The sequence below is a fragment of the Narcine bancroftii genome, chromosome 1, assembly GCF_036971445.1.
Source record: "Narcine bancroftii isolate sNarBan1 chromosome 1, sNarBan1.hap1, whole genome shotgun sequence".
Taxonomy (NCBI): Eukaryota; Metazoa; Chordata; class Chondrichthyes; order Torpediniformes; family Narcinidae; genus Narcine; species Narcine bancroftii.
In genome coordinates, this window is record NC_091469.1 from 391536587 (window position 1) to 391560557 (window position 23971).

General features: G+C 42.0%; 1 protein-coding gene across 3 annotated transcripts in view; it reads right to left on the bottom strand.

Annotated features, from left to right (window-relative positions):
* The window catches only part of LOC138751422 (serum paraoxonase/arylesterase 2-like), a 44645-nt gene that overhangs the window by 8724 nt on the left and 11950 nt on the right, over positions 1-23971 (bottom strand). For all 3 annotated transcript variants that reach the window (XR_011349911.1, XR_011349910.1, XM_069913671.1), the window contains exons 5-7: positions 15292-15418; positions 11662-11862; positions 9313-9394 (exon numbers count right to left, since the gene is read on the bottom strand). Coding sequence is in view for 1 of the 3 variants with exons in the window: in XM_069913671.1 (XP_069769772.1) it covers positions 9313-9394; positions 11662-11862; positions 15292-15418 (410 nt within the window). In the remaining 2 variants the exon portion in view is untranslated. The remainder of the gene's footprint in view (positions 1-9312; positions 9395-11661; positions 11863-15291; positions 15419-23971) is intronic.

Here is a 23971-nt window from a genome sequence, read left to right on the forward strand (position 1 = left end):
CAGCAGCGTGGACTCGATGCTGTCGACCTCTGCCATCTCGAGTACCTCGACGTTAGGGGTGTGAGCGCTCCAATGGATGTTGAGGATGGAGCGGAGACAACGCTGGTGGAAGCGTTCTAGGAGCCGTAGGTGGTGCCGGTAGAGGACCCATGATTCGGAGCCGAACAGGAGTGTGGGTATGACAACGGCTCTGTATACGCTTATCTTTGTGAGGTTTTTCAGTTGGTTGTTTTTCCAGAGAGATATAGTATGTATGTTTTATATATGTACACACATACATTCACAAATGTGTGTATATGTGGTGCACGTGTGTACGTGTGCACATGTGAACGCACCCCCCCCCCCATAATGTTTGTCCCTGCGCTCGTTTTAAATTGTAAGAATGGTAGAGAGGGTGATAGGCAGAAGGTAGGATGTGGGAGATCTCAGATATGTATTTATTTCAATGCGAGGAGTGTTGTAAGGAAGTTAGGTGAGCTAAAGGTGTGGATTGACACGTGGCATTATGACGTTGTGGCCATTAGCAAGACGTGGTTGAAGGAGGGTTGTGACTGGCAGTTAAATATTCCAGGATTTCGCTGCTTTTGATGTGAAAGAATTGTGGAGTAAGGCGAGGGGGAGGGGGGGGAAGTAGGGAGTGGCATTACTTGTCAGGGAAGATATTACACCTGTGCTGAGGCAAGATAGCCTGGAGGGCTCATCGAGGGAGGCAGTGTGGGTAGAACTAAAAAATAAGGGTGAGGTTACTATTATAGGGGTATATTATAGGCCTCCAAAGGGGGAAAGGGAACTAGAAGAGCAAATGTGCAAGGAAATAGCTGAGATGTGCAGTAGAAATAGGGTGATGTTGGTTGGGAATTTTAATTTTCCAAACATAGATTGGAAAACGCAGTCAGTAAGAGGACTGCTTTTTGCAGCAATATATTGAGATACCCACTAGAGGGGGAGCAGTGTTAGATTTGTTGTTTGGGAACGAAATAGGGCAGGTGATAGATGTGAGTGTTGGAAAGAACTTCGGATCCAGTGACCATGGGTCCATTAGCTTTAGCTTAATTATAGAAAGGGATAGGTCAGGTCCGAATATGAAGGTATTTGAGTTGGGGAAGGCCAGATTTGAAGAAATGAGAAGGGATTTGCAGAGAGTTGTGTGGGCTGATATTTTTGCCGGAAAGGATGTAGAGGAAAATTGGAGGGCATTTAAGGGTGAGATTTTGAGAGTACAGGATCTTTATGTTCCAGTCTGGCCAAAAGACAAGACCGAAAGTTTCAAGGAGCCATGGTTTTCTAGAAAAATTAGGAAGTTGGTTTGGGACAAGAGGGAGGCCCATACTAAATATAAGAAACAGGGGATTGAGGAGATGTATGATCGTTACTTAGATTGCAGGAAGAACCTTAAGAGGGAAATAAGAAAGGCAAAAAGGTATGAGGAGTCCATAGTTAATAAGCTGAAAGCAAATCCTGAGGGTTTTTACAGATATGTGAACACTAAAATGTCCACTGGATAATGGGACTGATGAACTATGTGAGGAACTGTATGAGATGGGCGAGATGTTGATTTTTTTCTTGTCTATATTCACGAGGGAAAGGAACATTGGGCTACATGAGATAAGTGAGGCAAGTAGCTTAGTTATAGAGGGGATAGGGATTAATAAAGTGAGGCTTTTGGAGCTTTTAGGATCAATAAAGGTGGATAAGTCTCCTGGTCCTGATGGGATTTTTCCCAAGACGTTAAGAGCAAATAGCGGGGGCTCTGACAGTGATTTTTCAAAAGATCATTGGGGGAGGGTGTGGTGCCGCAGGATTGGAGGGTTGCAAATGTTGTTCCATTGTTTAAAAAAGGCATAAGGTGCAGGCCAAGTAATTATCAGCCAGTAAGTTTGACTTCGGTTGTGGAGTTATGGAAGGTATTCTCCGAGATAGTATATATGCATATCTGGATATGCAGGGATTGATTATGGGCACCCACCATGGGTTTGTAAAGGGAAAGTCATGTTTGACGAACCTTGTTGAGTTTTTTTGAGGAGGTGACAAAAAAAAGTGAATGACGGTAGGACGGTTTATGTGATCTATTTGTAATTTGCTAAGGCTTTTGTTAAGGTTCCACATGTAAGGTTAATAAGGAAGGTTCAGTCACTAGGGATTAATAGAGAGATAGTGACATGGATTCAGAGATGGCTGGAAGATAGACAGCAGAGAGTCATGGTGGACAACTGTCAGGTTGGAAGCCTGTGACAAGCAGGGTGCCTCAGGGATCGGTGCTGGGTTCCTTGTTGTTGATCATTTATATTAATGATTTGGTGGAGCGTGTGGTTAAACTGGGTAAGCAAATATGCAGATGATACAAAAATAGGGGGAGTGGTGGGTAGTGAGGAAGGCTTTCTTGGATACAGAAGGATTTGGTTTGTTTGGAAGAGTGGGCTGAAAGAGAAAGATGGCAGATGGAATTTAATGCAAGGTGCTGCATTTCAGAAAAAATAACCAAAATAGAACATATGCAGTTAAGGGGAGGGCATTGAGGTACGCAGAAGAACAGAGGGACCTGGGGGTTATGATACAGAGTTCATTGAAGGTGGATTCCCATGTAGACAGGGTGGTTAAGGCGGCATATGGTATGTTGGCCTTCATAAATCATAGTATAGGAGCTGGAAAGTGATACTGCGGCTGCTTAAGGTATTGGTGAGGCCAGGTTTGAAGTACTGTGTTCAATTCTCGTCTCCAAATTACAGAAAGGATATAGACAAGGTGGAGAGGGTTCAGAGAAGATTTACAAGGATGTTGCCTGGCTTACAGCATCTAGAGTACAGAGAAAGATTAAGGAGATTGGGATTTTATTCATTGGAATGTAGATGGCTGAGAGGGGATTTGATAGAGGTATTTAAAATTATGAAGGGAATAGATAGACTAGACATAAATAGACTCTTTCCCCTGAGGGCAGGGGAGGTTGGAACAAGAGGGCATGTTAAGAGTAAGGGGGCAACACTTTAGGAAAAATATTAGAGGATGCTTTTTCACCCAGCGAGTGGTGGCAGAATGGAATGATCTTCCAGAGGAGATAGTTGTGGCAGGGTCCCTTCTGTCATTTAAGAGAAGGTTGGATGTGTACATGGATGTCAGGGGGTTGGAGGGTTATGGGCGAAAAGCAGGAGGGGGGAGCTAGTGGAGTTGTTCAAGTGAACCAGCGCAGACTCGAAGGGTCAACATGGCCTGTTTCTGCGCTGTAAACTGTTACATAAACTCGACCTTGAAATCAGACTGTTACAAATTAAGACATCCTTCAAAGGACTATTTGCTTACTGATCATAGAGTCAAAGATGCTGTGTGGAAACGGGGCTCAGCCCACTGTCAATTCCAACCATGAACCACCCATTTTAATCCCAAATTAATTGTGTTATTATTCTCATCCTGTCCTCAATCAACTCTCCCCATATGATAACTTTCACCTGCATAGAAAGGGCAATTTACTCAGAATCTCTGGCAGTGCCAATATGCCACCCAACGAGTACACAGGCAGCATGGTTAACATAGCAATTTGCACACTGCTGTTACACAGCCAGCGAACTAGATTCAAATCCAGTGCTGACTTTCAGAAGTTTGTACATTCTCCCCGTGTCTCCATGGGTTTTTCCTAGGTGCTCCGGTTTCCTCCCACCCCTCAAATCGTAAGGGGCTTGCAGGTTAATTGGCTGTAATTGGGCAACATGGGCCCAAACAACAAAGAGATCTCCCTTCAATACTGTCTGTCAAGCAGGAGAAATTAGAAGTAAAAACACAATGCTGGAAAAACTCAGCAGGTCCATCAGTGTACTTTATATGCCAAAAATAAGGATACCAATATTTTAGGCTTGAGCCCTTCATCAAAATGTGAGCAAAATGTAGAGAATAAAATGCTGGCAGTGGGGGGGGGGGGGGGGGGGGGGTTGGCACAGGAGGAGCACAGACCCACAGCCAAAAGGGAGGGAGGGCACACCAACAAACAGGAATCTCCCTGTGATCAAACGTTTCAATTCTGCACCCGACTCCCTAGCTGACATGTCCATCCATGGCTTCATGCACTGCCCATCCAAAGCCACTCGTGAATTAGAGGAGCAAGATCTAATATTCCATCTGGGCACTCTCCAACCAGATGACATTAACATGACCACTCCCTATTCTCCCACTTCTCCTTTTCTCCAGCTCTCCATCCCCTTTCCTCTCCATTCAGAGCCATCCCCACGCCTCCTCATTTGCTTTTCTCCCCTCCCTCCCTTATCCAAAACCTCTGTCCTCTTGCCTGAGGGTCTGTGCACCTCCCCTTGCCTGCCAGCAATTTGCTCATACCTTAATGAAGAGCTCAGGCAACATTGGTTATATCTTTATCTTTGCAAGGTACACTGTTTGACCTGCTGAGTTTCTCCAGCATTGTATTTTTACTTCAACCACAGAATCTGCAGACTTCGTGTTTTACCCACATCCAGAACCTACTCATACTCTAGAGGTTGAGGCACACTAAGAGGCAGAGCTGTTGACAAGGGTCAATGGAGCTCAGTCCTTTATCAACATGGCTAGGATGAACTGGGCACTGGGTGGTGTGATCTGACTGGCTACCTGGGTCTTGGCCAAACTACAACTCAGCAGACTGTGTGTTAAGAACAGCTCTCCTATTGAAATAGCTTTGTGGAAGTCGATGAACTAGGAATTGCACCAAATTTTTATTTATTTATTTGCATACATTGGCAGGAATTCAGAGTCGGCTAAGGGTTTTAAAAAAAGAATTCTACAGGAGATGCATCCAATTGTAGAACTTCAGGTTAATTATGCATACAGTGAGTCTATCTTTACAAGCTTTTGAAATGTGATTTTGCACTGTTGCTATGTTATTTTTCTATTACACTAAGAATTTTTTTTTTGAATAGGACAACCACATGGACTTTTGAGAAACCGGGAGACCTTGGTGTACCAGTCTAAAGTTCCCTGAAGGTGGCAGCACAGACTGTGTGATGAAGCAGCATTCAGGATACTTGCCTTCATTAGCCAGGGTGTGGAGTGTAATAGTAGGGAAGTCTTGGTACAACTTTCATAAAATATTGGATAGACCACAGTTGGAATAGGTTGTGTCAGTCTGGCCAGAGTGTTTCATTACACAAGAATACACAATGTACAAATGCACCATCGGGCCAGTGTGAAAAGCCAATGGAGAAATGAGAATGTGTGGTGATTACAAAGTCACCATTAACCAGGCTTTGCAGATACCAGAACATCCTATGTCCAAAATTATTCCAGGGCCTGAATGAGGGAAAAAAACTCACCACACTGGATTTATCACAAACATGCCAACAAATAGAATTAGATGAAGACTCAAATGAAATGGGATTATTCACCTATACGAGAACACCATACAGAGTATCAACAGCCCCAGCAATATTTCAAACGGACATGGACAGATTATTACATGGCATTAATGTAGGATGTTATAATTATAGGTCAAGTCGACTCTGAGCACCTATCCAACCTAGAACAAGTCTTAACCCGATTGCAACAAGCAAATGTCCGTCTACACCAGGACAAGTGTGTATTTATGGTAACTTCTGTAACATTTTTAGGCTTTACAATTGTTACGACCCCAGAGGACTCCAAAACCTAGCAGCAATAGAAATTCACCAAGACAAATGGTTACTTAAACAAAAGTTGCTTTTAATTATCTTTAAACATGAAAACAGAATCACACTTTAGCTTATCACTATTAACTTAACCCCCTTCTAATTCTAAGCACATGTTTATGTAATGTGTGTGTAAGTTCAGAAAAGTTCTTTGATTCACAGTCCAATATCACTTCTCGTTCCTCCAAATTTACTGGTTGCAGGCAATTCTTATACTGTGTGCAGAATTTAACATTTAAGAAGTTCACAAGGCTTTGGTGCTTGAAAGGTAAATGGTTACCGCTCAGGAAGGTTCTTGTTGGTTTTCAGAGAGAGATTTGTTGTTCACTGGACACAAACTGATCCCTCCTAATCAGCCACATCAGTGTCTTGCCAAAGAAACTTGCCCCATCAGGGTTTTCCAGATGATAACCTTTTTCTTTCAGGTCACCACACAGTTCCTTTTTGTTTTCCTTATTTCAAGTGAAACATAATGCAGCCAGTCCTCTCCTCTTGTATGGACTACAAGGGCTTTAACCAGGCTGAACGAAGAACATAGCACCAGTCCTCAAAATGGGGTTTTTTTTCCATGAGCTTTCCAGCTTGTCCTGTTCCAGTCCCAGCTGCTGAAATGTACAACTGAATTCTCTTTCTCACAGAGAAAAACCTGTTTTACTCTCTGTGCTTGCAAAAGCACATGACCCTCTTAGAATAGCAAACTGCACTCTGACAGCCTGCGGCTCCAAACCTAATCCTCCGAGTTCTTTCAGCTCTTGATTTCCAAAACAACAATCCATTTATGAAGTCTCTATGGCACTCCCCAAACCCTTTGCAAAGGCACTTGGAGCCAGACTGTCTGGCTTCAGCAGAGCTCCAGTATTTTAAATAAGATCTGTTTTGAAGTGTTTGTATGTGGCCCACACTTTTAAAAAAACTGCCACAATTTATCTCCTTTAAAACATATCTATATACAATATAAAATACAACATAATCTGTGTCACACTTAACAGTGAAGGAGTCCAAATAGACACCACTTGTACCGAAGCTGTCAGCAGAGCACACTACCCAACAAAATGAGCTGAATTGCAGTCATTCCTGGGGTTGATTAACCATTACTGGAAGCACATTCCAAGTATGTCAATACTGTGCAGCCTGCAAAACCAATTGTTAAGAAAGGCCCAGAAATGGTGCTGGAATGAAGAGACTAGTAACGTGGTGGATCACTTGAAAGAACTTCTAATGTCAAGTGACAATGTGCTCGTCCACTATGACCCAAACCTGGAAAAAGAAGTGAGCCTTGTGGTGGATACTTCGCCAGTGGGATTAGAAGCGTTGTTGTCACAGGTAACAGAAAAGGGGGAACAACCGATGGCTTATGCCTCCCGGTCTTTGAACTTGTGAACATAATTATCCACAACTGGAAAAAGAAGGGCTTGCCATGATATTTGTTGTCAAATTATTCCACCAGTATTTGTATGGTCAAAAGTTTACCTTAGTAACAGACAACAAACCACAGTTTGATTCCAGGCCCTAAAACGGGGATTAACATTGCTTACCTCTACTGGAAACGGAACAGGAAAGATGAGATAATTAAATGGACGATGGAGGCTACAGCTATTAATCAAAACAACTTCACTGCTTATCAATTATGGCAAAGACGATCAGCAAAGTAGTATGGAAAGAAGCTACACTATTAAAAGATCTATATTTCTCATTAAGTGGGTGGCCTGAGGCCAAAGCTATCTCTGAAGAACTAAAACCTTATTATACACAACACCATGAGATATCAATTGAAGAAGGTTATTTATTGTGGGGAATCAGGACAATCATTCCCAAAAAATGGCAAATGGCCATATTATCAGAGCTCCATACAACCAGCCAGGGATGGTTCAGATGGAAGGCATTGGCACATATGCACGTCTGGTGACCCTCAATAGGCATTGATATTGAGCAGATGGTAAGAATATGTGGCATTCGCCGATTTCACTGGTCCTTTTATGGGAGAAAACGTCCTCAATATTGTTGGAGCACTTTAAATGGCCAGTGGTATCACACATGAGAAAAACAACAGACCAAACAATTGAAAAACTACAAAGTATATTTGCATTATATGGATTACCTATTGAATTGGTTTCCAATAACGGTACACAGTTTGTATCAGATGCCTTTAAGGTATCCCTACTCAATGACAATATACAACTCATCTTGTCAGCACCCTACGACCTAAGAACTAATAAGGAAGCAGAACATTTTGTACAGACTTTCAAAAAAGCCACGAAAACTTTAAAAAAAAACGCCTAAATATATCATGGAGTCACAAAATTGCAGATTTCCTGTTAGGATATAGAAACATGTTGCACTCTATTACCAAACGAACACCAGCTGAATTGATATTTGGTCGTAACTTAAGAACAAGACTTTCCACAGTACACCTGAAAATCGTCCTTCACATAGAACAATCCATGTCTCCAAATAAATCTACCAGATCTCTAGAAGTGGGAGAGGGAGTACTGGTACAAGATTACCAGGACAATAGAAAGCCATAGTTGAGAGGGTTATTCTTAAAAAAACTAAGTCCCAGTTCTTATTTTATACTGGTGGGAACTAAAATATAGAAATTGAACATCGACCAATGAGAGCAGTGGATGCTCACGATCCCGATGAGATTCCCTGGGCTCATTCCACTGTCAACATTGTAGAAATATCTTCAAGAAGTGAGGCCTCTTCTCAACCAAGCAGTCCTACAGCTCAACAAGTGTTATGCACCATCCAAATGGGATTCATCAAAGTTCAGAGTCCTTGCCATCAACTGAGGTACTACCCCAAAAGGCAAAGAGCCCAGAGAAGTTGCAAAGTATCCAAATGAATTCTACCTCTCTGAGATGATCAAAAAAGGGAAAAACATGAAGGACTATGTATAGTGACTTTGCAGTTTATCATTTTGTACTTGGGTTATAGTGTAATTCTCACCATTAGTATAGCGGCACCACATAGCTACCATAGTTTAGCATAAGTGCTACCTATATGTTATTTTCATAAAGCATTTATTTTGTTGGGGTGGGGAGAAAGAGTGTTATGGGGGAACCATATTAGATTTGAATTAAACAATGAATGAAGCATCACATCTCAGCGTGTAGTGTATTTCTAAACCTAAAATACATAACACCAACTTTCTCTGTGACCATCCCATCCATGAAGACAAGTGTGTGATAGAATGTTTTAAAATATTTTTGACTTTTTCAAATAATTCATATTTGACAAACATTGTTACTATACTAAATGTGCAGGTACAAAATCTTATATACGAAATTCTGAAAAATGAAAAACAAACTTTTTTTTCCCCCCATGGATGTCATCTGCACACCAAAGCTCACATTTGGTGCCAAACTTGACCCGATGTGACCCACACTCGAATATATATGAATAAATATATATATGAATGAATATATATAGCCACACATTTATATATATATATATATATATATATATATACACACATTCATATAAATTTATTTTTATTTATATATATATTAATTAAATCAATTCAATTTAATATAAATAACTTCAAACCACACAAGGAATTATCAGAGTTTACCTTGACTGTGGAATACTAATTTAGCACCAAAATCACATCTGAATTTTTACTGTTGGTTTCTTTTGACTTTGGTTTGAAACCACCAATATTTTCCACTCTTACCTTAACTGGAGTCAGCATGTAGTTTGACTTAATTTCCATAACATGAATTTTGAAAGCTGCCGTCTCTGCAAGAAAGATGTATCTGGATTGCAAGAAAACAAAACTGGATTTAAACTGGAGAAATGTTCACTCGACAATGTTAAAATTGTGATGTTAACAATCCTCCATTATATACTGTAAAGATTGGGAATCTTTTCTATACATTTTGGAGCGATGAGAGGAAAGCTATTCTAACAGGAAAGAAAATTGAAGAGCCAACACAATTACAGAAAAAAACGAAAGGGTAAACAGTTAAAATTATTTTCATCAGTCAATGAATTGGTCACTTAATATTAGTACCAGAAACATGAGAGATTAGAATTCCGTTTTAAGGCATACCTTTTTACCAACTTTCATTGGCTCAATGACTATTTCTTCCCTTGCACTTTTGAACTGATACATGTTAAATGAATAGTTTAGTATTAACTACAAATATATAATTAAAAGCTAGTATTGAAAATAATGCCAAATAACTAAAAAAACAAAGACAAATGTGAAATAGCCCAAAAAGAATGGAGAAACAGCCATATCTAAAGATTCCAGGTACATACCTTTAGGATCAGAATCCAATTAAATATACTGCAGAAATACCCTAAATGAGTATTATCAAAACCTAGACAACTCCATTTTGAGCAATACATATTCACAAGTCTGCTTAGGGGTTTCAATTCTTTGGAAACGGGAGATCCATGGAGTCATAAAAATGTGCTCTCCTTATAAATAGAACCATCGATTTACGATGTAGAAGATTAACGATGAAGTTTTGTCAACCACTGGTTAGGCCAGCTGATCGTATGGAGTAGTACAAAACAAATAGCAGGTAGCACAACGCGATTACAGCGCCAGTGACCTGGGTGCAAATCTGGCTGTCTAAGGAGTTTGTATGTTCTCCCCATGTCCAGTTTCCTCCCACATTTCAAAGATGTGCAAGATTAGTAGGTTAATTGGTCAAATGTGCACATTTGGATAGTGTGGGCTCATGGGTCTGAAGGGACTATTACCGTACTTTATCTCAAAATTTAAAAGTTAAAATTATAAAACTGGTAATGAACATGATCATAAATATAAAGCTTACAATCATGAAAAAAACAGCAGCGACAGGAACAATTTAAAAGTATTGCAATGGAGGACAGTGAATTTTATAACCATATAACCATTTACGCCAGGTTGACCTTTCAAGTCCGCACCGGTTCACTAGAACAACTCCACTAGCTCAAACCTCCTGCTCTCTGCCAATAACCCTCCAACCCCCTCTCCTCCACGTACACATCCAAGCTTCTCTTAAATTTGTGAATAAGATTTGATGGAAGTTCCTCAAATAACAAAATATAAAATGGAGAAAGCAAGTTATTGAAGTTGTAGAATTAGAAATCATATCTAGAAAGTGCCCAAATAGAAGATGGGGTGCTCACTTCAACAGTGTAGTTAGGTGAAAGAGGGAAAGGAAAAAGAAATAAAACCAGCAGGTATCAGCAAAAGAGAGTTACTCAGCAAACTGAACACAAGTGCTCTGCAAAGCAGTCACCAAGTTTACATTAGTTTTCTTCAATGTAAACACCAAATCTTGTTCAATCAGTTGGTAGAGGTATTGGGAGAGAAAAGTAAATTCAAGGTGATGGGAGAAAAAAGAAGGATTCCTACTACCAATGCTGGAATTACTTCTGGTGGCAGGACAGTAAGTAAAGGAAAGGAGAAATTGTATTTTTCTTATACTAAATGATCAAGTAGACTCATTAAATAGATTTTAGACTGGAATGACTTTTCATGGTGCATGTAGTTATATGATAATCAAGAAAATGGGCTGCACAGTTAGCACCAGTGACCCCACCAGTTGGAATCTGGCGCTGTCTGAAAGAAGTTTGCATGTTCTCCCAGTGATTGTGTGGGTCTCCACTGGGCAATCAGTTTCTTTCCACCCTTCAAAATGTACAGGGGTTGTAAGTTAATTGGGGTATTTGGGCATCACAGGCTCTGGGCCAGAAGGGCCTGTTACAGTGCCCCAAGCTTAAATTTAATTTTTTATAATTATATGTAACATTTAAATTTAAAATGTAAAAACACTGTAAACGAATCAACCTCACAATTCTAAACTCAAAAATTAATACAAGATGATTGAGTGGAATCCAATTGTTAATAGATTCTAAGAAACGCAATCCACGTTTTGCATCCAATGGGATTTTTTAAAACAGACAATTGTCTGATTAAGAATCATGGATTAGAAAAAGCATCATTCAGACACCAATTCAGAAAAACGCAATGTTAAGAGGAACTCTGCAGCAGTGGTTAACAAACAATAGGGAATATACTCACTTTCCATCGAGAGAAATAGCAATCCCATTGGGAAAACCGTATCCTGTTGCAACTTCCTTTACCTCAAGAGCACTGTAGTAAATGACATTTCCCCATGAAAGGACAGTAAAAAACTCAATGAGCTTCAGGAAATCATTGAAGAAATAATGGTCATTGGTAGCATAGAAACTTTCAGAACTCAATGCTACGATATCATTCACACTAAAAGTGTAAAAAGAAAAGGGAAGCCATGAATACATTATAAAACTAGGAGCTAATTTTTTTCAGTTATACTTCATTGATTTTGAAATATTTTTGTATGTTAATTTGCAAATTCCCTCTCAGAAATCTGTTAAATGACAGTGTATCTGCATTGGTGTGCAGAAATGGCACAGACATTGGTACTTTCTGCTACCTCAGTCAACATTTATTGTTCATGTTAATATGTTCCATTAATATCCATAGCTCTAGACCAGGGGTTGGCAAACTTTTTAAACCATCAGCCTCTTCATTGAATCCTTGATCTCTCATTGACCCCCAAACGTGTAAAATAAATAAATATTACCAATGATACATTTCTCTATAGCCTAAACATTTATTGACCTCTTGGATAGTCCCATCGATCCCCCCCAGGGGTCAATATAAACCACTTTGCCAACCCCTGATTTAGGCCCACGTAGAACTAACCACACTTTGAATGCAATAATTCAAAAATCAAATGAAAAGCAACAAATTAAAGATAAAGCAGCTTAAAAAGATACAGCTAGTCTCATAGAACTACTATCTTCCATATCAAAATACCAAAAATATATTATTGTGACCCTTGTTCCAATATTCCAAAGGCTGCTCACTCTGCATTCTGTCTCCTACCTAAATACATATAATCTGCTGCTCTTGGAGTTGTATACAACACTCTTGCAATATTGTAGGACAGAACATAATTCAGAAAATAATGGGGGCTTGTTAAAAAGATACTGCAATCAAGGGCAGTTTTAAATTATATTTTGATTGAAAAAGCGAACTGGCAAAGGGACCAAGCATATTCAGACTAGATTTCTGGAGCAATATATTGAGGAATTAAGCAGAATACAGGCTAATTTAGATCTGACACCACGTTAATGAAACAAGGCTAATTAATGGCATCATCATGAAGTATCCCGAAGAAAAAGTGATCATAACAGTAGAATTTGAAATTCAGTGAGAGGGTGATAAACCTAGGTCAAAAACTAATCTTCCCAATCTTCCTTGCTACCTAGAACATCTCCAATTTTTGTGTCTTTTACAAAAATATTTGTCAGATCTCCTACATTCATATCCAAGTTATGAATATACACCCCAAACATCAAAGGATCCCAAACCATTCAATGCATTCCCTGAGGTGTCACAGGAGCCATATACCTGGGTCAATACTATTTCTGTTGATACAAAATGTGCATAGTTTCATAATTCCAAAGAGAATGGGCCAAATGACAATTTTTCTCAAGCAAAATATTTCAGTAACAATTGGGTGTAGAGCAGTGATTCTCAACCTTCTCTTTCCACTCACATACCACCTTAAGCCATCCCTTACTAATCACAGAGCACCGATGGCATAGGGATACTTAAAGTGGTACATGAGTGGAAAGAAAAAGGTTGAGAACCACTGCCTTACAGCAGTGGTTTTTAAACTGCCCTCTCAAACTCACATTCCACCTTAAGGAATCCCTATGTCATAAGTGCTCTGTGATTAGTAAGGGATGGCTTGAGGTGGTATGTGAGTGGAAAGAGAAGGTTGAAAACCACTGCTCTACACCCAATTGTTAATGAAGAGAAAAAATGTCATTGGCCCATTTCCTTTGGAGTTATGAAACTGAGCACATATCAATTAGGTTCAATTAAAACAGTGGTTTTCAAACTTTTTCTTTCCATTCACATCCCACCTTAAGCAATCCCTCACTAATCAGAGAGCACTTATGGCATAGGGATTGTTTAAGGTGGAATGCGAGTTTAGGGGGCAGTTTAAAAACCACTGCCCTACAGCAACTGCACCACACGGTGATGCAGCCAGTCAGGACGCTCTCGATAGAGCTCCTGCAGAAAATTGACAGGATGGTAGCCGGTAGCCCTGCACGCCTCAGCCTTTTTAGGGAGAACTATTGCGCCTTCCTGACAAGTGAGAGGTTGTGTGTCCAAGATTGGTCATTACTTAAGTGGACTCCAAGGAACTTGGTGCTCTCTACACTTTCCACTACAGACTTATTGTAGTGGAGGGTGGCTGTCCCTCGTCCTCCTGAAGTCCATAATCATCTCCTTTGCCTTGTCCAAATTGAGATTCACGGTTGTTACTTTTGCACCATAACGCAAGACCTCTTCTCTGCAGTGTGTCTCATTATTGTTGCTGAGGAGGCCAACTACTATCATGTCATTTGCAAATTTGATAACTCTGTTGGAGCTGGATCAGGCAATGAAGTCATGGGTTAATAGTATGAACAAGGGCAGGCTGAGCACACAATCCTGAGGTGTACCAGTATTCAGCATGACAGTACTCAACATTATGCTATCGACCCGGACAGATTGTGATCGTTCTGTTAGGAAGTCCAGAATCCAGTTTCAGAGATGGGTGTTGAGTCCCAGTGTGGATAGCTTAAATGCAAAGCTGGTCATAGACCAGTGCCTGGCACAAAGCTTCATTTTCCTGGTGGCTCAGCAGAGAGTGGAGAGACAAGGCTATGGCATCCTTAGTGGAATGGTTCCATCTGTAGGTGAACTGAAATGGGTCCAGTATCTCTGGGAGATGCACTTTGATGCATTCCATCACCAGACACTCAAAGGAGTACCAGTCATTGAGGCCTGTTATCGTCACCCAATGTCACAATGTCGTGATGGGGGTCAAGAAATGTCCTCTGAGATAGTGACTCCCAGGAATTTAAATTTGCTCACCCTCTCCACCTCTGATCCCCTAATGATCAATGGATTGTACCCTTCTTGTTTCCCATCCTAGAGTCTACAATCAGTTCCTTGATTTTGGTGACCTTGAGTGGGAGGTTGTTATTAGTGCACCATTCAGGCAAGTTTTCAATCTCCCTCCTATATGCTGACTCAGACAGCTCGCCCATAACAGATTTGAAGCTTTTTTTTCTAAATGAATCCATATGAAGTAAATTGTGTGGGTGAGATGTGAGAATTTAAAATGTGTCTCGCAACGGCAAATGGATTAAGAACCATTGTTGTGTCTCAAAGCTACAGATGCATTTTTCTATTCACTCACACATCTTATCTAGCTTATTCTACAGTGCTTTCATTTCTCCCATTTTTATATTGACCTGCAGACTTGAACATTTTGTACAGTTTCTGACTCAGGATCACTTTGTATGAACAGAAATGGTAATGACCCAGGTATATGGCTCCAGGCAATTCATGTACCTCAACAAATGATGTTTGCGATACATTAATAACAAACACAAATATAGGATGTTTGATAAGTATGTTTGTAAAAGACAAAAAAAGTGGAGGAAGGTTGAAAAAACTAGTTTCAGAACTAGGTTTAACACCCTCAAACTGAACATGTAAACAGCTGTGTTTGTGGCTATTTCAAACCAAATTTTTGATTCTTCTTTACAAAATAAAACTTTTATCATATCATGATTGCTCATTTACATTTGAACAACATACTTGTATAAAAGTTCATGTCGGATGGTCTTTAAATGTATCAGACTAAGTTGTTCTTCTTCAAACTTAAAAAGTTCCACAGTGCTTGTCATCTGTGGATGATTCACAACAAAAACGAGAACCGTACCATCTAGAATAAGAAACAACATTAATAACTGGAGGAAACTTTTCCCTAATCAGAAGGGAATGAAGTTAAGAGGAAAAGGATGTAGCACAAGGGAAGTGATTTTGAGGAGATCTGAGGGGAATCTTGTTCAACCAGAGAGAGACATGTAACCTTGAATGAATGCTCTGCCTGAGGTAGGCATACAGGTATACAGGTATACTTTTGTTGAAATATATAACCTCACATTTTCCTATAATAAAACCATTTGCCAAGTTTTTATTAACATCTAGTTAGAGAATTCAACATTCTCACTGCAGCAATATACCTTCCACCCTGGTCTATAGATTTGCTCAGATAATAAATGTAATTTTTTATTTTAAATCTTCAACTGACCAGGCACAGAAAACCATAGGCCAAATGCTGGAAGATGGGATTAATACCCATTGGTTAGCATGAATGTTATAGGCGAATGGCTTTTGTTGATGCTGTAATACTCCATGGCACTCACCACCATCCGCAGGAGCAAGTTCCAAGATTTTTTTCTTTTTAAAATTAGGTAGGTCACTATATCCCCTTTTTCAAGATTCTCCCATTCATGAAAATATTTCAACACCTACCCTGTCACATCCCCAACAATCTTGTACATTACAATAAGATCACCCCTCATTCTATTTTAGTACAAAGAATAAATGTCTAATTTCTTTAATGTTTCTGATAGGACAACCCTTGCATCTCAAGAGTTAGTATTGTGAATCTCTTTGAGACTGCCTCCAATGTCAATATATCCTTTCTTTAACCAAGGGGACCAAAACTCTGCACAATATTCCTTTTCAATTGTAATCATACTTCCACACCCTTTAGAATAAATTCTAGCATGCCATTTGACACCCTATTTACGACACCTATTTAATCTGTTGTGATTTACACACAAAACACCTATATTTCTCTGTATTTCACTTGTCTACAATCCTCCAATTTGATAATAGTCTGTTTATACTTTTGTTGAAATATATAACCTCACATTTTCCTATAATAAAACCATTTGCCAAGTTTTTATTAACATCTAGTTAGAGAATTCAACATTCTCACTGCAGCAATATACCTTCCACCCTGTCATCTCCAAGTTACTAATACAAATGGTAAATAATTAAGGACTAGGAACTAATTCTTGGGCTATTTGACTAATAACATCCTTCCAGCCTCAAAAATGGCCTTCCTATTCTGATTCCGCCTTCTATCCAAAAGCTAATCTTCCAATCCATGATAAACAAGAAGCCACTGTAAATAATTCTGAAGTAATTTCAAAGCTAAGCATATCCATAATGGAGATACCCAATCTAAACATGTTTAGCCTTCACTTCAGCAGTATTCATTCCTTCCCATTCTTAGTAAAAAAATTTTATGTTAGCCTTTCAAATGATTATAGACTGAATTCCCAGGGCTTCCCATCAAGCAAATTAACAACAAATCTTTTATGAACTACTCTCTAGTATTCAAGATTACTTTAATAATTAACTTTATTTGTTTATTGCTTGAATTTGAGCAACAACACAGTAAACGGCCCTTCCACCACCTATTTACACTCATGTAACCAATTAACCTGTATGTCTTTGGAACATGGGAGGAAATTGAGCACCTGGAGGAAACAAACATGGACAAGGAAAAGTCATACAAACTTCTTACAGACTGCAGCATATTCAAACCCAAGTCGCTGGCACTGTAATAGCATTGTGCTAACTCCCTATGATAACTCTGCTGGCCTTACAATGGTGGATTCTTAGTCTCTGCTGGCCTTACAATGGTGGATTCTTAGTCTCTGCTGGCCTTACAATGGTGGATTCTTAGTCTCTGCTGGCCTTACAATGGTGGATTCTTAGTCTCTGCTGGCCTTACAATGGTGGATTCTTAGTCTCTGCTGGCCTTACAATGGTGGATTCTTAGTCTCTGCTGGCCTTACAATGGTGGATTCTTAGTCTCTGCTGGCCTTACAATGGTGGATTCTTAGTCTCTGCTGGCCTTACAATGGTCGATTCTTAGTCTCTGCTGGCCTTACAATGGTGGATTCTTAGTCTCTGCTGGCCTTACAATGGTCGATTCTTAGTCTCTGCTGGCCTTACAATGGTCGATTCTTAGTCTCTGCTGGCCTTACAATGGTGGATTCTTAGTCTCTGCTGGCCTTACAATGGTAGATTCTTAGTCTCTGCTGGCCTTACAATGGTCGATTCTTAGTCTCTGCTGGCCTTACAATGGTGGATTCTTAGTCTCTGCTGGCCTCACCCGAGCATCAGCCTCCATCAGGCCAGAATTTCCCAGGAGCCCTAGGTCCCCGCTCTGACCCTAGCCCAGTAGCATCAGCATAGTACTTGTACAGTAGTTAAAACAAGAACAAGGAATGGATTTTCAAACATAAAGTTTAATTCTTACTTTAAGTACACTCGAGTACACGAGAGCTCCATTGAATTCAAAATGGTACTATCAGTGTGTCAAGAGTCCCACTTGAGCACGGTAGGTTTAAAAAAAATCAAAAATTTTTTTTCCAACCTGTGAGATTTTGTGAGGTCTTGCTGAAAATTTTTGAGGATAACTGGAAATTTTGGTAAAACAGCTTTCAGATAATCAGAAACATACTGTAATTCGTTTCTGACCTAGAGATTGTAACGGCCCGCAGCCTTTTCCACGGGCCAACACAGCAAACTGCTGTCGAACACGACAATAGGGTAGACAGCACGCAGGATGAGACGCCCACTCCTGTAGGCCACAGGTACAGCAGTCGAATCGGCCAATCACCGCCAATAGATGACAGGGGGTCCAACATCCCACGCATCCAGGACAGCCAATCAACAGCCAGCCCCACTCAAGCCATGCACCAGTGTTGACACAGCCAGCTGCCTATAAAAGGCAAACCTGCAGCCCAATAAAGTCAGTGTCGATTGCACTCCCTTAGTGTGCGAGTCTTCTTTCAACCTCGAGCTATAACTGTAGCGACCCCGCTACAATGGTGATTCCGATTGGTCCATATGGTATTTTGGACCCAATGAAGGAGGAATAGCCTACAATCTGAACATCACAACCATGGGTGTTGTTTCAGTCAGCCGAGGCACAGTTTGCCATTTGCCGGATCTCCGCAGATGATCAAGACAGACTTCCTCCAGCAGCCCCCAGAGCAAGGAAAGTATGTGGCCATCAAGTAGCTATTAACCCGTACTTTCAGGCTCTCAAAGTGCAAGTACGTGGCCAGACTGCTGCACATCAACGGTTTGAGGGACTGGGCCCCTTCCACCATCATGAGTGGCATGCTTGCTCTCAATGATGGCCGCACCTCTTGCCCGCTATACCAGTAGATTTTCCTGGATCAGCTGCCTGAAGAGATCTGGCTACTCATTGCAGATGAAGACATCGATGACCCCAGGAGGGTGGCTGCCTGAGCAGATGTGCTATGGGCAGCAAAGAGAGATGGCTGCGCTTCGCTCGAACAGGTGACAGCACCTCGTCAGCAACACCCAGCCAGGAAGCCCGCCGACAGACCAACCAACCACCCACCTGAACGCCACGCCCCACCAGTGAGTAATACTGTTTCTATTATCAACAATGGGGTTCTGAGGCCATTTGATGCCACTCCCCCTGCACGTTCCAGGGAAATACTAAGGCCGGCCATCATTAATGGCTGCAACAACCAGCCAACTGTATAGCCTCCTCCACATCTAAAACTCCCTATCAGGCCGACATTTCTTGGTTTACACCAGGGCACATTACAGCATCCTCCCTGTCTAGCCGAGAGGCCCATAGCGGCAAGATGGGCTGAGAGCTTCGAGCAGCAAACAGCTCCAACATTCAAACATTTGGCACCCGTACAATTCCCCTCTGCTTTGGGGACAAACAGTTCACCTGGAAGCTTGCAGTGGTGGCCATACAACTATTACTGGGTGTTTATTTCCTGAGAGCCAACTTGCACTGTTGGACATTAAGGGGCATTGGCTAGTATATGCCCAGACATTTCATACACTTTCACTCAAGGGCACCATACTTACTAACCCCTATCTGCACTCGGTGAGTACAACCAACAATGAATTCACTCGAGACTTAGCGGAATTCCCCTCCATCACTACACCCAATTTCAACTTAGCGGAACCTAAATATGAAGTGAGACACCAAATATTACGATGGGCCCTCCCCTCCACGCCAGAGCACAGCGTCTCCACTCCACCTAACCCTGAGAAACTCAACCTGGCTAGAGAAGAGTTTTGAAAGATGAAGGAACTCAGCATTGTGCGGCACTCCAATAGCCCATTAACCTCCCCCTCCATATGGTACCTAAGGCAGCGGGAGTTTGGAGGACGTGCGGAGACTACTGGCGCTTAAATGAGGCCACCATGTCAGACAGATATCCCATGCCCCTTAACCAGGATAAGGATAAGGGGCACAGGATATCTGTCAGGCATGGTGGGTCGCTGCTAATCTGCAAGGGGCATGGATATTCTCCAAGGTGGACCTCATCAGGGGTTATCATAAGATTCCAGTTCACCCTGATGACATTTCCAAAGCTGCCATCATAAACCACTTTGGATTTTTCAAATTCCTCTGCATGCCATTCAGGCTGAAAAACACAGCTCAGACTTTCCAGAGGTTGATAGATGCAGAGGGCCGGGATCTGCACTTTGCCTTTGTTTACCTAGAAGATATTTTAATAGCCAACCACACCTGCACCGAGCACACTACTCACTTAAGACTATTGTTCTCCAGGCTAAGCGAGTTCAGTTTAACCAAGAAACTGGCCAAGTGCCAGTTTAGCAGAGAGACAATTGATTTCCTGGGCTATCACATTAACCAACATGGGGCCAGGCCGTTACCCACCAAACTGGACACCATCTGTTCCTTCCCCAAACCAACGACCATAAAGGTACAACAAGAGTTTTCAGGTATGGACAATTTTTAATCATCGCTTCATACTTGCAGCAGCCCCACAATGAGCCCTCTATTTCCTCTCATGGTAGGGCCCAGTAAAGACATTCAATGGACACAGGAGGTAACCGGCTTTCCAAGCAACCAAAGACACCCTGGCTAAAGCCTCCCTCCTTGTGCATCCCAGGACTGCCCTCACGGTAAACACCTCCAGCACAGCAAGTTGGGGGTTTATTTGAGTAACTGGTTAATGGACACTGGCAGCTGCTGGCCTTTTTCAGTAAACATCTCAAGGCACCAGAGCTCAAATACAGTGCCTTTGATAGGGAGCTGTTAGCTTTATACCTGGCAATTCGGAATTTCCGTTACTTCCTGGAAGGCAGCAAGTTCAAAATTTACACAGACCACAAACCACTTGCCTTTGCTTTCAACAAGGTGTCAGACCCACGGTCAGCCAGGCAACAGTGGCACCTGTCCTACATATCTGAATTTCAACATTGAACATATCGCTGGCAAATCCAATATGGTAGCCGATGCCCTATCCCATCCGGCTATCTTAGCAGTGCACAACCCCGCCCCGAGTATCGATTATGCGGCCCTGGCAGATGTACAGCAGGCAGACTCTGACATACTGGCGGACTGGACGGTACTTAGCGGCCTGCAATTGTAGGGCATCCAGATTGCCCCAGGTAACTGCACATTGCTCTGCGACACCTCAAACGCCCCGGCATTCTGATCGGATGGAGGAGGAGATTTTGATTCGGTCCACAATTTGGATCACCCCGTTATCAGGACTACAGCTAGAATGGTGGCTAACAGGTACGTCTGGCATGGCCTCCGAAAAGAGGTCACTTAGTGGGCCAAAACGTACTCAGTGCCAGACATCCAAGGTCTAGACCCCCATTAAAGCCCTTCCACAGCCCTTTGAACCAGAACGCTGCCCGCATAGACATTGTGGGGCCCCTACCTATATCCAGAAGTGCACATTATCTATTGACTATGGTCGACCAGATGACTAGATGGCCAGAGGTGGAGCCACAACCTGAAATCTCTACAGAGAGATGTGCACGGGCATTACTGAACACCTGGGTGGCACATTCGGGGTCCCCAAACACAGCATCCGACAAGGGGGCCAAATTCACTTCCAGCCTGTGGACCACCTTAGCAAATGCCCTAGGGACTCAACTCCACCACGGCATACCACCCATAGCCAATGGCCTGGTGGAGAGGTTTCACAGGCACCGGAAGACAGCTCTGATAGCCCAACTTACCGGACTGAACTGGGCCAACAAACTTGGATCTTGCTAGGCATCTGCACCATTCTGAAAGAGGATCGCGAGGCACCCTCTGCCGTTGATCTATGGCATGCCCCTCGTCATCCCAGGCGAATTTGTGGTGGCTTCAGAGGGCTTGGGGAGCTACTGATGGCCATGTTGCCTCGACTGTGCAAGAGCCTAAGCTCACTGGCCCCAGTTAAGCCCAGAGATCATGGGCATGTCAGAAGCTTTGTCCCAAAGAACTTTGCAGACTGTCACTATGCATTCGTCTGATTCAGGGCCCACCGGCCACCTCTTCAACAACTTTATGAAGGGCCATACAGTGTCATCAGGCACAACAGCTCCAGCTGTGTGTTGGACATTGGCGGCATGCTCAATCGGCTAAACTGGCCCACTTAGACGTTAACCAGCCAGTCACTCACATGAGCCCACAGCGCAGGGGTCGGCCACCAAAAGAAAGTGTCCCAACTGCCAGTTCTCGGGGGTGGGTGGGGCGGAGTCATGTAGCAACCTGCGGCCAAATCTGCGGGCCGACACAGCAAACGGCCTTCAAACACAACGATCAGGTAGACAGCAAACGGGATGAGGTGCCCACTCCCATAGGCTGAAGGAATAGCAGTCAAATTGGCCAAACATCAACAGATTGCAGAGGGTCTAATCGGGGCACATGCATCCAGGACAGCCAATCAGCAGCCAGCCCTGCTCAAGCCATACCCTGATGATGATGATGCGGCCGGCTGCCTATAAAAGGCAGAGCTGCAGCTCAATAAAGCCAATGTCGATTCCACTCCCTTGGTGTGGGTCGTCTTCTTTCAATCTCAAGCTATAACCTATTACAGGTACACAATCCTTTATCCGGACATCTAAAATCTGGAAAGCTCCAAAATCCGGCAAGTGGGGACCAGCGGTTGGAGGAAGGGGGAGACTGCCGGGGGGCCAGGGGACCGGAAGTGGGTGGGGGTGGATACTGTAGCACAATTCGGGTGGGCTTTCCTAAATCCAGAAAAATCTGAAATTCGGAACACTCTGCTCCCAAGGGTTCCGGATAAAGGATCATGTTGTACCTGTATATCTCACTACAAGATTACATAAAAGACATAACCAGAGAATTCTGCCATTATTGGCTTACCATCTGCACCTCTGCTCTCATGTCTGAGCATGACCGAATGCTAACTCATCAAGACCCACCTTGAAGAGGTTCCTTCAGTGGCCAAATCGCCCATTGGCCAATTTAATCAAATCCCTCCTATATCCATTGGCAAATAGAAACCCTTTGCTGCCTTCATTGTTGCTCTAGAAGAGATAGAAGAGGTGAGATTTCTCACTGTCCCAAAATTATCAGTCATCTTCATCCTGTTCTACTCCATTTATTTCAAGTCATCGCCTGATGAAGTTGCAACTGAAATGATGAAAACATGTTTTAATCTCATCCTTCAGTGTTTTCTCCATGGAGAATGCATGCTCTTCCTGTAAGTTTCCCAAAGTGGTTCTGTTATCTTCCATATGCCAAGATGTCCTGGGTGATAAATTAATTAGTGACAGTAAATTACTCCTGTTATAAGCGATGCTGGAAGAGCAAGTGATGGCAATGCAAGGTAAAATGGTATTTACGATCCAGGTAGGTGGGTGGTTGAAAGTCAGTGCAGACCCGATGAGCTGAAGGGCATGTTTCTGTGCTTTATGAACATTAACATTGGGGAGGACACCCTTGCCGTCACACCACCAACCTCATAGTTTGCAGAGATCTTTGTTGTGAAGTGTGCCAATACAATGACTAAACTACTGTCGTCTCAGAGGTCTGCATCATCTATGCGAAGATATGTTTGAATCTCACCAGGCAGCTGGAGAATTTAATCTTAAGTAATTAAATGAATCTGCATTTTTCTTGAAAGAAGCCTGTTTATGTAAGCTAGGCATGTAACTACTGGATTATTATATTTAAAAAATGGTTCATTCATATCATTCAGGCAAGATATTGGGCACTGAGTCTTGCCTTCAAACACACCAAAGTAGATGACTCCTATTTTTCTTGTTATGTTTACTCAGGGTGATTCATATCGAGCAATAAATTCCATGAAAACACTGGAATAAGTACAAACGATAATAAATAATTTGAGCTGTTAACATTTTGAAATGCTGGAAAAAGTTAATAAAAGGTGAAATGAAGACTTAGAAACAAGTATTCTCATGAGCCAGATATACGTCTGTCTGCAACCCAAGAAAATGTTTTTAGCTTTTACCATGCTGAGAGCCAGACAAGTAATTTTAATTAAATGGAAAGACTCCACCTACTCATACGCAGTGGTTACATGATGTTAGGTCCTATTTAAAGCTTGGAGAAAATTAGATATAACATTAAAGATAGAAAGTTTCAATTTGATAAAATGCGGGGCCCATTCAT